Below are 16,087 nucleotides of genomic sequence, written 5' to 3' on the forward strand. Positions count from 1 at the left end.
ATGCTGAGTATTTTTTTCAATGTTTCGCTGTGAAACAGGAAGTTGTAGCTTCAGTGGACAATATTCAATCTGCACCAAACTTCACGTTTGATAAAAGTCCTGGCTTGAACACATCTACATGCCAATATTCAGTCATAGCGCCCCCTACAGGCAAAAATATATTACATATTTTATACTGCGATGTAATCTTCCAACTTGATTATATCTTGTCCAAACTTCACAAAAGCAGATCCAGCTGACACTTGGTCCAAAGTGTGAAGGAGACATCTTGAGAATGTTGTCCATTTACAATGAGCGCTGCTGCCATGGCAACACGGCGAATGTTTATGTATTTGTGGTGGCAATTTTCTGTGAATCAAGCACAAAGTCAAACAGTTGTCTTTCGGTAAGTTTAATCCTACATCTGCAGATGGACTCAAAATACACATCACCTGAAATGACATGTTCAATGAATGAAGAACAGACATGAGAGTGGTGTTCTTATAACGCACAGGCCCCTCCCACAAGGGAAAAGAAGGTATCCATTACCTTCTTTGGTGTTTTATTAGGGTGGGGGACATCCTGGCTTCATTTACAAACAAAACCTCTGGAGTGAAATCCCAAAACCATTTGCTCAGAGACACCATAAAGTTTCAGGCTTCAAGAGGCCATAAATTTAAAGTCCCTGAGCGATAATCGTAAACCCTAAGTTCACCCACAGCCTGTTCCTGCAATCGTCACATACAAAATGCAAAATTTCCATTACAGTATTTTTTACACTTGATCGGATTTTTGTGAGGCTAAACATACATGAAGTCATGAAACATGACATACAATGACTTTTACCTCCAATATGTGTTTTGCAAATGGTCATTTTCTACAAAGAAGCCGCAGCAGAATGTTTCACAGATATGTATGAACATCGGTAGGTATACAGTATGTATCATGGCCAGACTTACAAAAAAGCGTCTTGGACCCAAACCCTAAATTGAACAGGAAGTTAGTGATGTAGATGTATAATTTCTGCTTGGTTTTTGCTATTTGCGGGAATTCTACTTTAATGAACTCCTCCTACAGAATCATATTTACTTCATATTGTTTGTGCAAACAGGACATGGAAGATGTTTGTGGCAGAAAGTGGAATTTTGAAGTTTTGCTGTGAAAAGAGAAGTTGTATCCATTTGAGTGCACATGCATCACTCAAACTTCAAATGTTGAATGTATTTGTTCAAAGTGTTGACTTCATAACATTAATGTTTCATTAGTAAAAGTTGTGCTCATCATAAGTTTTCATGCAACAGCTTGTGGCCATATCGCCATGAAACAGGAAGTTCGACTAATTTAACTGTACGTTGTCCAATCTGCACAAGACTTAACATGTTTGATGACCTGGCTTGACCATATTTTACATGTCAAAACATAATCATAGCAACATGATGTGGCCTTTAACTCCTTCATGCACTGTGCAAACCAACCTCCAGCAACTACACCACAACTGCGGCACACCCTGACGCTCATGGACTGCGAGAGCACGACCATCGCTGCTTGCAGCTTTAGTCATTGTCATTATTACATTTTAAAACATTGATTATTATTACTCACTTCCCAGAATGCATTTGAATAATTTCTGTCATGAAATATAAAGAAAATGGTGTGTGATTTGCAGTATGACATCATACTGAATGTCTGATGACATCACTACTGAAAAAGATGAATCACTTTAAACATTTAGACTCTGATATGAACTTTACGTGTTTCCTGTGTTCAGCTCTTGTCAGCTGATGATCAATAAAATTAAAATAAATGATCAATAATAATATAATAAGTGATGACAAAGCTCCACCATCAGGTATTACACTGAGTAACAGATACTACTTCTTCAAAAGTAACTAACAATTTACTTTACATATGACTACATGAAGTAAAAAAAGTTATTTTTTTGACTGATGAGGTGAAACAGGATGTTTATTCAAATCTGTGGAGACAGAGGACGTCGTCTTGTCCACACCTGTCCACACCTGTCCACCTGCAGGCAAAGACAAAATGTGAGCATTGTCCAGCAGGGGGCGACACTCTGTCATTCACATACATTCACTGATTTAAAAATGATAATTTAAAGTTTTCAGGAAAACTGTTCTTTAAGTTGTGAAATGAAACGAGCGTCTCATTACCTCAGTGTTTCCTGTGAAGTCGATTCAGTTCAGACGTGTTTGAGGAAACGACGCGCGCTCTGCACCGTGTTCTGCAACAAGACCATGGAAATATCACCTCACATCTGAATCCAGAAATCAAAACATTAAAATGACACAAACAAACAAAACATGCCTCCATGAGCATGGCCACCGTCATCGGCCCCACCCCTCCTGGGACAGGTGTGATGAATCCTGCTCTCTGACTGGCTGAGGCATAGTGGACGTCTCCGACGACACGTTTACCGCTCTCCTTTGTCTGATCTGTGACAAGTCAAAGGTCCCACACAGGCGTCATGAGGGTCAGAGGACATAACTCATGATGACTGATCAGTTATTGATATTAATCAATAACATAAACCTCGACTCTGATCGAACACAAACATGGAGAAACAAAGTATCAGTGTGTAGTAGTGTGTACCAGGTATGTGGTTGATTCCACAGTCAATGACCACAGCTCCTTCTTTCACCCACTCTCCTCTGATCATCTCTGCTTTACCTGCTCCCACCACCAGGATGTCAGCCCTACTCACCTGTACACACACAGGAAACACATCATCATCACACAGGAAACACACAGGAAACACATCATCGTCACACAGGAAACACATCATCATCACCTGCTCAGGTAGGTCTGTTGTCTTTGAGTGACAGGTGGTCACGGTGGCATGATTCCACAACAACAGGTCATGCATTGGAGCACCAACGATTTTACTTCGACCAATCACCACCGCGGATGATCCTGCCACGGTAACGCCTGCACAGGAACAGGAAGTCACAGTCTTTATGTACAGTCACTGATGGTCTTTATATACAGTCACTGATCATCTTTATATACAGTCACTGATGGTATTTATATACAGTCACTGATGGTCTTTATATACAGTCACTGATCATCTTTATATACAGTCACTGATCATCTTTATATACAGTCACTGATCATCTTTATACACAGTCACTGATGGTCTTTATATACAGTCACTGATGGTCTTTATATACAGTCACTGATCATCTTCATATACAGTCACTGATGGTATTTATATACAGTCACTGATCATCTTTATATACAATCACTGATGGTCTTTATATACAGTCACTGATCATCTTTATATACAGTCACTGATGGTATTTATATACAGTCACTGATCATCTTTATATACAGTCACTGATCATCTTTATATACAGTCACTGATCATCTTTATATACAGTCACTGATCATCTTCATATACAGTCACTGATGGTATTTATATACAGTCACTGATCATCTTTATATACAATCACTGATGGTCTTTATATACAGTCACTGATCATCTTTATATACAGTCACTGATGGTATTTATATACAGACTGATGGTCTTTATATACAGTCACTGATGGTATTTATATACAGTCACTGATCATCTTCATATACAGTCACTGATCATCTTTATATACAGTCACTGATGGTATTTATATACAGACACTGATCATCTTCATATACAGTCACTGATCATCTTTATATACAGTCACTGATCATCTTTATATACAGTCACTGATGGTATTTATATACAGTCACTGATCATCTTTATATACAGTCACTGATCATCTTTATATACAGTCACTGATCTATCAGTCACTGATCATCTTCATATACAGTCACTGATGGTCTTTATATACAGTCACTGATCATCTTTATATACAGTCACTGATCATCTTTATATACAGTCACTGATGGTATTTATATACAGTCACTGATCATCTTTATATACAGTCACTGATGATCTTTATATACAGTCACTGATCATCTTTATATACAGTCACTGATCATCTTTATATACAGTCACTGATGGGCTTTATATACAGTCACTGATGGTCTTTATATACAGTCACTGATGGTCTTTATATACAGTCACTGATGGTCTTTATATACAGTCATGAATCGTCTTTATATACAGTGTACGACCTGTGTGTCTGATCAGCTCCATGCAGCCTCTCGGTGTACACGGGAGGAAACAGTCGTTGAGTTCACCTCGAGACAACTTCCCTGCATTTATACAAGTCAGACTACACACACACACACACACACACACACACACACACACACACACACACACACACACACACACACACACACACACACACACACACACACACACACAGAGTTAGTGTTAAAAGTCAGTTTGCAGATGATGTCACTTCCTGTGCAGACTCACCCGTCCACGTCTTTCTCTGGAGACACAGCGTTGATGATGAGTTCAGTGTCGATGACGTTCACAGAGTCCAGAGGAAGCTGCACGATCAAACCGTGAATTGAACGGTTCTCGTTCACCGACATGATGCTCTGCAGGACCTGATACAGGAAGCAGGAAACAGAAAACAGGACAAAAGAAGTAGGACCTTTTTTTATATTTTTTAAATATATTTAATTCAATATCCGTTTGTGGTTCAGCCGAAAGATACATTTAACATATGTTCATATAGGAGTGTGGCGTTTTTAGAATTGATCAATTTCAATGAGTCCGTGAAAATAGACACTTCTTTCAAAAATACAATAAAGTGTGGGGTGATTTTTAGAAATTTACATTTTGGCAAAAATATATTTGGCAAGTACTATCAAATTATTGACAATTTTCTGTCCTCAATTATAAGACCAAATTTAATATATTTGTCAGTCAACACTGTTAAAGCCAAATTAATACTTAACACCCTACCAAAATAGACGTATGTATTACAAGAGAACGTCAGATGTTCAGTTGTTTCTATTTCTATTTTACAGAATACACAATAATTAGAAACAATATTGAACCTGAGCCGCAAAAATTAACTGCAGGGATATGTGTCTCAACAGGGATTTTGCATTGCACTGCTCCCACACATCAGAGGAGACCCAGTGGAGACTGTGGCCTCCTTTAAATTCCTGGGCACGCACATCTCCCAGGAACTCACATGGACCACAGACATCAGGACTCTGGTGAAGAAGGCACAGCAGCGGCTGTATTTCCTCAGGACGCTGCAAAGAGCCAAGCTGTCCCAGCAGCTGCTTCTCTCCTTCCATCATTGCTCCATTGAAAGCATCCTCACAAACAGCATGCTGGTGTGGTTTGTTAGCTGCACTGAGCAGACATGAAAGCTCTTCAAAGAGGAATTAAGACTGCGCAACAAATCACTGGAACACAGTTACCAACACTAAAGGACATTGACACGTGTGGTCTCAGCCGAGCCAAAAACATAATCAGAGACTCGCCCCATCGGGTCACCACCTCTTTACTCTGCTGCCCTCTGGGAGGCGCTACAGGTCTTTAAAAACCCGCACTTCCAGGTTCCAGAAAGGTTTCTATCCAAGTACAATTAGAGAACTAAATTCTGCTCAAAAGTCCACAAAACTGAGAAATAATCAAGTATGTGCATTCACTGCCATCACGTGACACATTTTGTAAGTGCAATACAGAACTTGTGCAATTGAATTTTTAACTCTTGACTTTTAACTTATTTATATAGTTTTTATATGTCTGTATTTGATGTGTGGGTATATGTGTGATCCACTGGAGACACTTCATTCCGTTGTGCACTGTACAATAAAGGCATTGAATTGAATTGAATTCAATAATTGTTTTTATTATGTTTTATTGTGACACTTATTGTTATATTTCCATTTAAATGATGAAAAAACTAAATGTTTGATTGGTCAGACGTGTTTCTGGTAAAAACACGAAGTAATGGAGGATGTTGCGTTTTGGACACTGACCTCGTGTTGGGTTGCCGTGTTCGGAAGCCTCACATGTTTCGCATCAATTCCAATCTGCAGACGACAAAGTGAAAATGTTAGAGCTGCAAAAAATCAATATGCATATATGCGGGGGGGGCTGCAGAAGGAAAACCACATGTATGACTGAAGAGACGTTTGACTGGTTCAGTTTAACATGTGATTCATCTTGTGGGGAACATGAATCTTATGTTCACACAGTTGGTCCGTCACTTAACACTGTCCCTACTCTGCTCATTGGTTCCTACTGATGATGTCATTCTTTAAGCACGTTGCACGGATGTAGTTTCATTTTTTCATTTCAGAGTTTAGGGACCCAGCAGAGGGGGCGGAGTCTCAGCACCTCACCTGAGCCGCAGCCTTCAGTTTGGTGCTGATGTACAAGTTGGAGTCGTCTCTGTCTCCCACCTGCAACACAATGTGACACACATTACTGCTTCCTGTCGTCCACGCCATTTCACAGCAGTGTCCATGAAAACAAGATGGAGGATTGACAGGAAACTGCCCGTGTGACCTGAACACCTGGATTTTCTGAAAACGTTCCAGTTCAGGAGGAACAAATAAATTAAAGTTCCACGTTGAATTGGGCAGAGTTCAACTGTAACACTGACATTTTCCTTTCAGCGGCAGTGAACGGATCAGACGTTCACACTAACGGTTGTGTGCGTGAGCGTTTGTTATCAGTCATGAGTGAAGCAGCTAAAAACAGCAGCGTCACCGGTCACCTGACAAGTCTGCCCCCTGCAGGCTGTGTGTGTAAACATCAACTAACATATAACAGTCACATGAAAAAATTATAACTTATATGTAAAGTACCTTAAGATAATGTATATTGAATTGAATTGAATTCTAACAATTAAAATAATAAGGGGGGGGGCAATCGCCTCGACCACTCGACCCCCCCCTTTCACGTTCTGAGTGGAGGTTAGAAATTGAATTTACCTGAAGAACCAACAAACCGGGTTTGAACCCCGAGAACTCGCTCGTCATCTTCTGCACCTCGTTCTTCAGCCTCTGTCTCAACAACCTGCACAGAGGTCAAGGGTCAACTCTTTAACACTTGACACTGGGACAAAGTGGGACAAAGTGGGATGTGGACTTACTTGGACATCTCTTTGCCAGAAATGATGGTTGCTATGGAGCGGCTGCTTCCTAAGCAACCGGAGGCTGCGAGACGCATGAAGTGGGTGCCTGATGACAACATGACTGACAGAGGGGGGGCTCATTAGAAATGTACAATCAGCCCCGGCCCCCCCACAGAGAATAGACCCGCCCCAACACATGTCACACACGTCAACAATGCAATACGAAGCGAGTTCAACATATCAATCACAGTCTGGTTATCAACTCGTTAATTTAACTTAGATTTTCCTCATCAAGATCTGAGCATGTGCACATGAAAGGGGTGTGGTTTACTGCATATGACCAATCACAGACAAGTTTGACTGACAGCAGAGACTCATATTTCACAACGAGGATCAAACTGTTACTTCTACTTAAAGGATCATAGTATTAAAGTATGTGTGGTTCTCCTCTGCTAACACTCCCAGTACATCAGTATCAGGTACTGGGAGCACTTTACGGCAGTGGTGGGAAGTAACGAAGTACAAATACCTTGTTTTACGAAGTACAAATACTTTGTTACTGTACTTAAGTAGATTTTTCACATATCTGTACTTTACTTGAGTATTTATTTTCCTGACGACTTTTACTTCCTCTAGAGGGTCAAGTTTGATCGTCTTCTTGGTGTCCGCCAGGGCCGTGACCAACTCTGGCAGGGCCGATCCGAGGACCTCACTAAACCATCCAATGGGGAGTAGCGATGTGTGTACAAAGGGCAGGGACTTAATCATCATGAGCACATTTCCCATCCATTTATTCCCTTTAGATTGATCCAGGAGCTCGGTTCAGTTCAGTCTTTATTATTCAGTCTGAAATTTGGCAGCAAAACTAGACTGTGTCCAGTGATTTTTTCTTCTCTGTACTAGCACTGAGCAGGTTGTTAACAAAAGAGGAAAACTATCCTATTTGTGTGCCTAGAACTTGTTCCCTTTTGTTGAGGTATCATAAGGGGCGTTGTGTGTCATTCCTGCTACTGATTAGAAAGTGAAAGGTCCATGTTTAGTGATATTTACAGAATGTTTTAGTGGTTACACTGGGGTCTATTAGTGTTCTCAGGCAGACACAAGAGGCACCTGTTTATTCTGTTGTGTTGGTTCTTTGTTGTCCCCTGAAGTTCAGATGCACTAGTCCATTACTATTTGAACCTCAGCATCTGGGGTTCAAAATTTGTAAAATTATACATTATATACATTATAATTTTTCAGTCAGTTGAAATAAATCCTGAAGAGAACAATTTTGGGTTGTTTTGTGTCTGTATAGACTGTAAAAAGCACTTTGCATTTTTAAGTTTGGTACATTTCAACACCAGATACTTTTGATACTTAAGTACATTTAATATGAGCGACTTTAAGACTTTTACTCAAGTAATTTTCTTACGGGTGACTTTTACTTTTACCGGAGTCACTTTCAGGTAAGATATCTGTACTTTTACTCAAGTATGGCTTTCAAGTACTTTATACACCACTGCTTTACGGGTCAGGCTGGTTCTGTTGAGCTCCAGCAGCTGACAGAGGTTCATCCTCTGAGGAGAATCTAGATCTTTCAGAAACTCATCAGAGGAGCTCAAAGGATCTTGTGGGTCTCTGAAGACCCTGGTCCTCCTCAGAGACTCGAACAATCCACACCAGCAGAAGGGATTGGTCAGTGTTAATAAATTACCATGGTGATTTACCCGATAACAAGTGAACGAGCTTCGTAAAACTCTGAATTAAACCTGAAGTTACCTGATAACCACAAATCCTGCTTCATTTTTTAACTGTTCGTTTATATGAGATATGATTTGTTTTATTGGTGATTATTGATCAGGACATTATGCATGCGTATAAAACCCTAACCCCCCCGTTACAACACAATCTCAGATGTGTGCATGTGAACACACGTGCACACTTACCCACACCACACATACCTTCTCTTATCCTGATATGAATATAATTGTTTGATTATTGATCGATTAACTCTCACATGTCATCACTTCATTTTCTACATGTTCATTTAGAATTTTCACATTTTGTAAAATTTTGATTTGATTTGATTTATATTGAAGATTTAAAATACCTCAACAGAGGTAATTAATAAATTATAACTTTATTGAGGACTGATCACTGATGAATTGATATTTACATAGAATTCAGTTTTATGTTTATGTGTTTACTGGAACACACAAACACACACACACAAATAATACATGCACACACACACACACAGACACTCACACAAACAAATAATACACACACACACACACAAATAATGCACACACACATACACACACACAAACAAATAATACACACACAGAAACACAAATAATACACACACAAAAACAAACAAATAATGCGCACACACAGACAAAAAGACACACAAGTGTCTTACCTGAGAGATGAAGAGCGACTGGGTCACTGCTCACACACATATGTGAGGGGGGGATCAAAGATCAAACTTCCCTCAGCCAATCAGATTGCAGAGTTTTGGGGAGTGATGTTTACACAAACTTTTTTTTCTTTAACCAGCTGCCAGGAGCGATAGTGTAGAAGCACAATGGGAAATAATTGATTATTTCCCATGATGCATTATTTTTTATGTCCATACTGTATATTGTATCGTATATTTACACAAAAGTAACGTTAAAAATGCTATAAAATGAGCTTTGCTGTCTCTTTTTGTAATGATGGACTTTGATAAACTAGAAATATAAAATGTTTGTTTTATAGTTACCACTTGTATGATAATAATAAGATATAGAACATGTATTATAAGTCATGGATGATGAAGACGATCGGGGTCTTTGGTTTGTTTAGCCCTTCTTCTTTACTGATTGGGTGATTAGAATTTTAGTGGTTGTGAAAATACCTGGGCGTGGTCATTAATGCAACGCTGCATGTAACATCCAGTGTCATGCAAGACACCAGACAAAGCACGGCATGTTCCTCAACATAGCAGCGCAAAAAGCAGCGTGAATCCGGCCCGAACGCCGCATTTTACGTGTAAAAACTGCACCGGGACACAACTTCTTTCATGGAACAAACCATCTGACCAGGAACAAACCATCTGACCCGGGACAAACCATCTGACCCGGGTCAAACCATCTGACCAGGAACAAACCATCTGACCGGGACAAACCATCTGACGCGGGACAAACCATCTGACCAGGAACAAACCATCTGACCCGGGACAAACCATCTGATCAGGGACAAACCATCTGACCAGGAACAAACCATCTGACCCGGGACAAACCATCTGACCAGGGACAAACCATCTGACCAGGAACAAACCATCTGACCGGGACAAACCATCTGGTCTGGCCCGGGACAAACCATCTGATCAGGGACAAACCATCTGACCAGGGACAAACCATCTGAGGCGGAACAAACCATCTGACCAGGAACAAACCATCTGACCAGGGACAAACCATCTGATCAGGGACAAACCATCTGACGCGGGACAAACCATCTTACCCGGGACAAACCATCTGACACAGAACAGATGAATTAATTACTAAACATCGTTAATAATTATTTAGGAGGGACTTCCTGTCCCAGAACATCTGAAGAAGTGAACGGTTGCTGGTTTGATTTCCCACTGTATGAAATCATCCTGGCCAACTGACACCTTCACTTTTGTTACATGTAAAAATAAAAAGTATTAAAACATGTCAGAGTCGCCACGATTATTTTCATTTTGACAACTTTATTTTAAAACATGATGATTTAATTTCATCTGAATTCAAACCTTGTGATCATATGAAATGTGAAAGTAAATAAAACTCTTAATGTGATAAAATCTGTGAATGTGCTGATTTTACAAAATCTAAACTGAACTTGTTTCCTGTGTGATTATGATAAACTCTTTGCCTCATCAAAATAAATCTTCAAAAGAAAAAAGTGACCCTTTAACGACTGATTTTATTCTTATTTTTATTAGTTAAAACATCCTAATTAAAAGACAAAAATAAAAAGTAAAACATCATTTTGTTCATTAAAATGAAGATGGGGATTTGAGTTTGGACCTGCTGCCTTGGACTGAAACCACCGCTCACGTCAGGTCCACAACAATCATCATCACATGACGAGAGACGAGCCATTGTCGCTGGATCCGTCCACCGAGCGGCGAGTGGACACGTAGACCTCAGACGTGACCCTGGAGAAGCGGCGTGGGGTGATGTACTTCTTCCCCAGACACCACAGGTCCTGGATGATTCTTCTGAAGTGGTTCCTGAACTTCACTCCGACGAAGGCGTACAGCACCGGGTTCAGGCAGCAGTGCAGGTAGGCGATGGTCTGCGTTACGGTCTTGGCAACCAGCAGGGCATCGGACGCTTCACACATCTGCTGCTGGAACATGATGGTGGTTTCGTAAAACAATACAATATTGTAGGGTAGGTGACAGGCGACGAACACCACCACCACGGCCAGTACCACCCGGACCGCCTTGTGCCGCTGGAAATTTCTGACACTCAGCAGCTTGACGATAATGGCGGTGTAGCAGACGGTCATGATAAGCAGTGGCAGGAAGAAGCCCACGGCCAGCTGGGTGCTGGGGACGGCTGCCTTGGTCGTCCAGGCCGTGCTTTCATTCATGAACCTGAACTCACAGACAAACTCCGGAGATCCGGTGGTCAGATTCCTCTCGTGTCCCTCAAACATGAAGGACTCTCGGGTTTGCATCGGCTCGTACCAGTTGTAAAAGTAGAATGTTGGGACGGACAGAAGAAAAGCAAAGGTCCAGACGATGGCGCAGATGAGGCGGCTGTGGGGCAGCGTGCGCAGTCTGAAGCTGCGGCGGGCCTGGACGATGGCGATGTAACGGTCGGTGCTGATGCAGGCGAGCAGCAACATGCCGCTGTAAAGGTTCACACTGTAAGAGCCGCGCAGCAGCTTGCAGGCCACCGGCCCCATTGACCATGACCACATCTCGTTGTAGACAATGAGAGGCAGCGACACCACAAACAGCAGGTCAGCGATGGCGACGTTGAGCAGATAGACGTCTGTCATGGACTTAGTCCTCTTGTAGAAGGCGTAGGTAACGATCACCAGACTGTTCCCCACGAAGCCCAGGATGCAGATGATGGAGTGAACGTACTGACCCACCAACAGCTCCACACTGTGGTAGTTCTGATAAGTACAAGGTTCTACCACATCGTAGTCAATATCGGTGTAATTGTAGTCGTAATCTGATTGGTTGAACAAAGAGTCATCCATGTTGTTGTTCTCCGGCTGTGAACAAAGAGAATAGAGAACGTCAAACTCTGGGTGCGAAATACCCCAGAGACCCCTTGATTGACACTTGAGACCCCCTGATATCTTCTTAACTTCATTGTTTGAGAGGCAGTGACACCCTATTAATCCGTCAACACATAAAAATGAATTCAACAGGTTTTTATAAAGATGAGTTCTACGTGTGATTGATTAGAAAACATCAGAGGAGCCGCCTGGATATTGTTAAGTCTATAATCAGAGTTTTTCACCATACAAACCCAAATAATCCCAATAAAATAATCACTATTAATTAATTAATTAATCAATCTATCTATACATCTTATTAATTTATTTATTCATCAAATCTTTTTTGGGGGTCAGATTACGATGTGGAGGGGGGGCTTAACATAAGCATAACACTGGAGCACTAGGATGAGGGGACCCTCCGATTGTCACTGGGTTTTTCGCACACTTTTAAACTGATGAGCGTTGTTACGTTACTAACCCTGACCCCCCGAAGGAAAAGAGAAAGACATCAAATCAGTTCAGACAAGATTTAAAATTTTGAATTCAGTGACGACACGTTTAAGTTTGTTCTTTAGGAAAATACGAAAATTTCAGAGGCAGAAAATCTGACAAACGTCAGATCCAACAAAAATGTGAAATGTTCACTGCTGCGATGACACAAATCTGTTGCTGTCCTCCCTACTCTGATCTACCCATGATGCCCTGGGGCAGCAACACAAGGTCTGAGCTTGTTTGCGTCTCAGCTTAATTTTTTCCACAATCATCGATGAATCAGACAATAACATTCGTACCTTTTCAAGTCAGATGTAAAAATCTGAAATGTAAATGTGGTGAAAGTGGAACAAGTGTCACGTTGTAGGTTCTGAGCCTGTGCTTCTGGTAAACATGTTCCAGTTGTGGTTGAACAGACGCGTGAGTCTGAACAATGGGAGGAAGCTTGGAAGCAAAAACAATATATGACCCAGTTAAGCTGTGGTTTCTTCTTCTTCTCTGAGGGTTAAATTACAGACGGTGAGCGGAACCTTTCAGAGACTAAGATTTGCTTTTGACTTTTAAATTCAATATAATCAAGGCTCTTTACATAGAAGGTGAGCAGCTCTGACGACTGAGAGAGAAACAACTCTTTAACTTGAAGAACCTCTGGCAGAACCTGTCCTTTACATTCAAAGGAAGATAAGCATTGTAGTAGAAAAATTAACTAAGTGTGGTTGAAAAACTATTTTGTAGTTGAAAAGTAAGTTTTTGCAGCCTTGTCTAAAGACTTTTATGATCTGTATCTACATATATACAAACTGTCCAAATACTTTATGACCTGAGCTGTTTTATGGTCTGAACTGTGTATGACCTGAAAACTGCCACACCCTTTTGCCACTTATCTACTCTCCAAGGAACGGAATGTATGTCTGCTTATCTCCAAAGGAAACACATGTAAATCAGTTGTTTGTGTTTAGACTCCTCTCTCTAGCTGCGCCTACAGAACCAGTCTGAACTGGTTCAGAGAGACAGCCCTTAGTTCTCCTATATAAGATCCTTGTATTTGAGTGTCCTGCATCTTCACTCTGAGATCCTGGTGACTCTCTGTGTTGATCCTTTCTGCAGAAAGCCCCTATTAAAATACACGTGGATAACTTTGGTGTTTCCAGCCTCTTGTATTTCCAGATTTCCATCACAGCATGTTATGTTCTTCATTATAAAACAAACACAGGTACTGATGGTTCCACAGGTTCTATTATCATTCACGAGGGGGGGGCACACCTGAACTAACACGGCTCCTCAAATGCATCATCATCCCTTTCTCTACTTCTGCCTGTTGAACACAGGTGGATATCATCTCCTGACGGGTGGAGAACATAATAATAAACTGTTTAGTAATAATCCCAATTATAATCATTCACTATTTATTCTTTATGTCTCTTTTTAAATGATTTTATGATTGAGCCTCTAAATCTTCTAGATATTATCAGTCATCGTCCAGATGAACAGGAAACATGAATTGGAGCAGATGTTGAATAAGAACAAACACAATTTTAAGAAAATAAATAAAATTAGAAAATAAAATCAGGACTCACGGCTTTCAAGTTTGTAGTTTGAGTTTGGACGTGGCTGCTGTCGCTCGTTCATGTGAAGACGATGAGAATGGAGGAAGCTGCACCAGTGAACACACTGAAAACTGCTGACTGAAAGGGAAGTGTGTGTGTGTGTATATCAGACAAGAGGCTGATTTATCATGACGTGATACATACTTTAACCAATGCAGTAACGTCACACCATCGTCCTCTAACCCCGGGGACACAACAGAGGCAGAAGCACCTCAAAGTGCCTAACCCTAACCCTCCAGGAACTGAAAGCTATTTTGTCTGAGACACACCTTGGATTCATTCCATGCAGAACCTGAATGCAGCTAAGGGTGGGGGAATGAAATGATCCTGTCAAGTGACACACTGAGTTCCATGGAGGAGCACAAGTGACAAGGAAATGGTAATAAATCATTTCATTAATTAATAAAAAATTGAGAAAAACTCATGCATTAATGCATTTATTTACAAATTAATTCAAGAATCAATAAATGAATAAACTATGTTACAAAGCTGATCATTTTTAGATTCGATATTTCGAGGAAGTAGCTTCGTGAAGCAGCACAGTGGTGGTATGGGAGGACGTCGTCTCTGTCAGGCCGTCACTCCTCCAGGAACCTTCAACGCCATCTTGATCACGGACAGATGCTGGATTCCATATTCAGAGAACAGCGTGAAGTCTCTGTCCAACATCTTGTCCGTGAAGATCAGCTGCAGAGCCTCCTCTCCTGCACACACACACAGTAAGTCAAACTGTAAGACATATATTACTTTTTTAAAGCTTAAAGTAGGTATTAGTTATTAGCATTATATTTATACCCCAAGTGAAACTCAGCTGGTGGTCATTTTCCCCCGAACCGGCGCGGAGAAATGCGCTTCCTGTGTGAACAGCCAGGCGGCTGCTCGCACGAGAATTGCACATCATTAATGTTTATTTTTGTCGACATGAATAGCTATCAGCTGTCAGTACAGCAGATTTCCGACTCTTTTTATATTTTTTATTAGATATTTGTATTGTTTTTTATAGCCTACATCCAGTATCCAGTAGTTCATTTATTTAAAAAATATTTTTTTGTTAACTTGTTTTATTAACTAATGAATGTAACCTCTGGAGTGAAGGTTGGAATTTGCACTGTATGTGTGTGTGTTTGTTTGTGTGGGGGCGCCAATATGAAATCTCGCCTAGGGCTCCAACATTGCCAGGGCCGGCCCTGTATATCAAAGTTCAAAGCATTTAATGTCATACTGTTTATGACAGAGTGAAGGATCTGTGTGTTGAGGTTCTCCAGTGTGGAATCAGGACCAGTGAGTATTTGACCTATTTACCAGTCTGATTGCTGTTGGACAGAAGCTGTTCCTCAGGCTGTACCTTCTGCCAGAGGTGTGAACAACGCAGCTGGTCATGATGCTCTCAATGATGCAGCTGTAGAAGTTGCTGAGGATCTTTGGTGACATGCTGAATTTCCTGGGTAGCGGTGGTCAGCTGGCACAAGCTTTTAGCCTGGCATGGAGTGCCTTAACTCCGCCTCTGCAGGGGTCTGCTCGGGTTGCCTTCTTCACCTGAGGGTGGTGCTGGGAGTTCCGGAGGTTTAAAACCAGGGAGGTCTGGTGTTTAATGTCGAACAGAGCCTGCTTGTTATAAGTTAGCAGTGCGTGGCTTTGGTGCACTAGAAAAATATAGTGCACCATTTTGTTCTAATATTTCAGAAACAACGGTTTATGTTTAATTTTTGTACAATATCATGAATAGATACCACCCCAAAA

General features: G+C 41.0%; 2 protein-coding genes across 2 annotated transcripts; both read right to left on the minus strand.

The window, feature by feature from the left end:
• Positions 1–375: 375 nt before the first annotated feature.
• LOC118104027 (C-1-tetrahydrofolate synthase, cytoplasmic) lies at positions 376–7,122 on the minus strand. The gene is made up of 11 exons (XM_035151083.2): positions 7,014–7,122; positions 6,853–6,937; positions 6,259–6,318; positions 5,893–5,946; positions 4,361–4,497; positions 4,111–4,211; positions 2,789–2,925; positions 2,590–2,701; positions 2,305–2,432; positions 2,151–2,221; positions 376–2,005 (listed from the first exon to the last, which is right to left on the minus strand). The coding sequence occupies exons 1-10, from the start codon at positions 7,112–7,114 to the stop codon at positions 2,180–2,182; spliced, it is 957 nt and encodes a 318-aa protein (XP_035006974.1). The 5' UTR covers positions 7,115–7,122; the 3' UTR covers positions 376–2,005; positions 2,151–2,179.
• Positions 7,123–10,923: 3,801 nt separating this feature from the next.
• On the minus strand, positions 10,924–14,397 carry ccr6a (chemokine (C-C motif) receptor 6a). Its single transcript, XM_035151088.2, has 2 exons — positions 14,318–14,397; positions 10,924–12,239 (listed from the first exon to the last, which is right to left on the minus strand). The coding sequence occupies exon 2, from the start codon at positions 12,222–12,224 to the stop codon at positions 11,085–11,087; it is 1,140 nt and encodes a 379-aa protein (XP_035006979.2). The 5' UTR covers positions 12,225–12,239; positions 14,318–14,397; the 3' UTR covers positions 10,924–11,084.
• Positions 14,398–16,087: the final 1,690 nt, after the last annotated feature.

The sequence above is a fragment of the Hippoglossus stenolepis genome, chromosome 20 (genome assembly GCF_022539355.2).
Source record: "Hippoglossus stenolepis isolate QCI-W04-F060 chromosome 20, HSTE1.2, whole genome shotgun sequence".
NCBI classification, from domain to species: Eukaryota; Metazoa; Chordata; class Actinopteri; order Pleuronectiformes; family Pleuronectidae; genus Hippoglossus; species Hippoglossus stenolepis.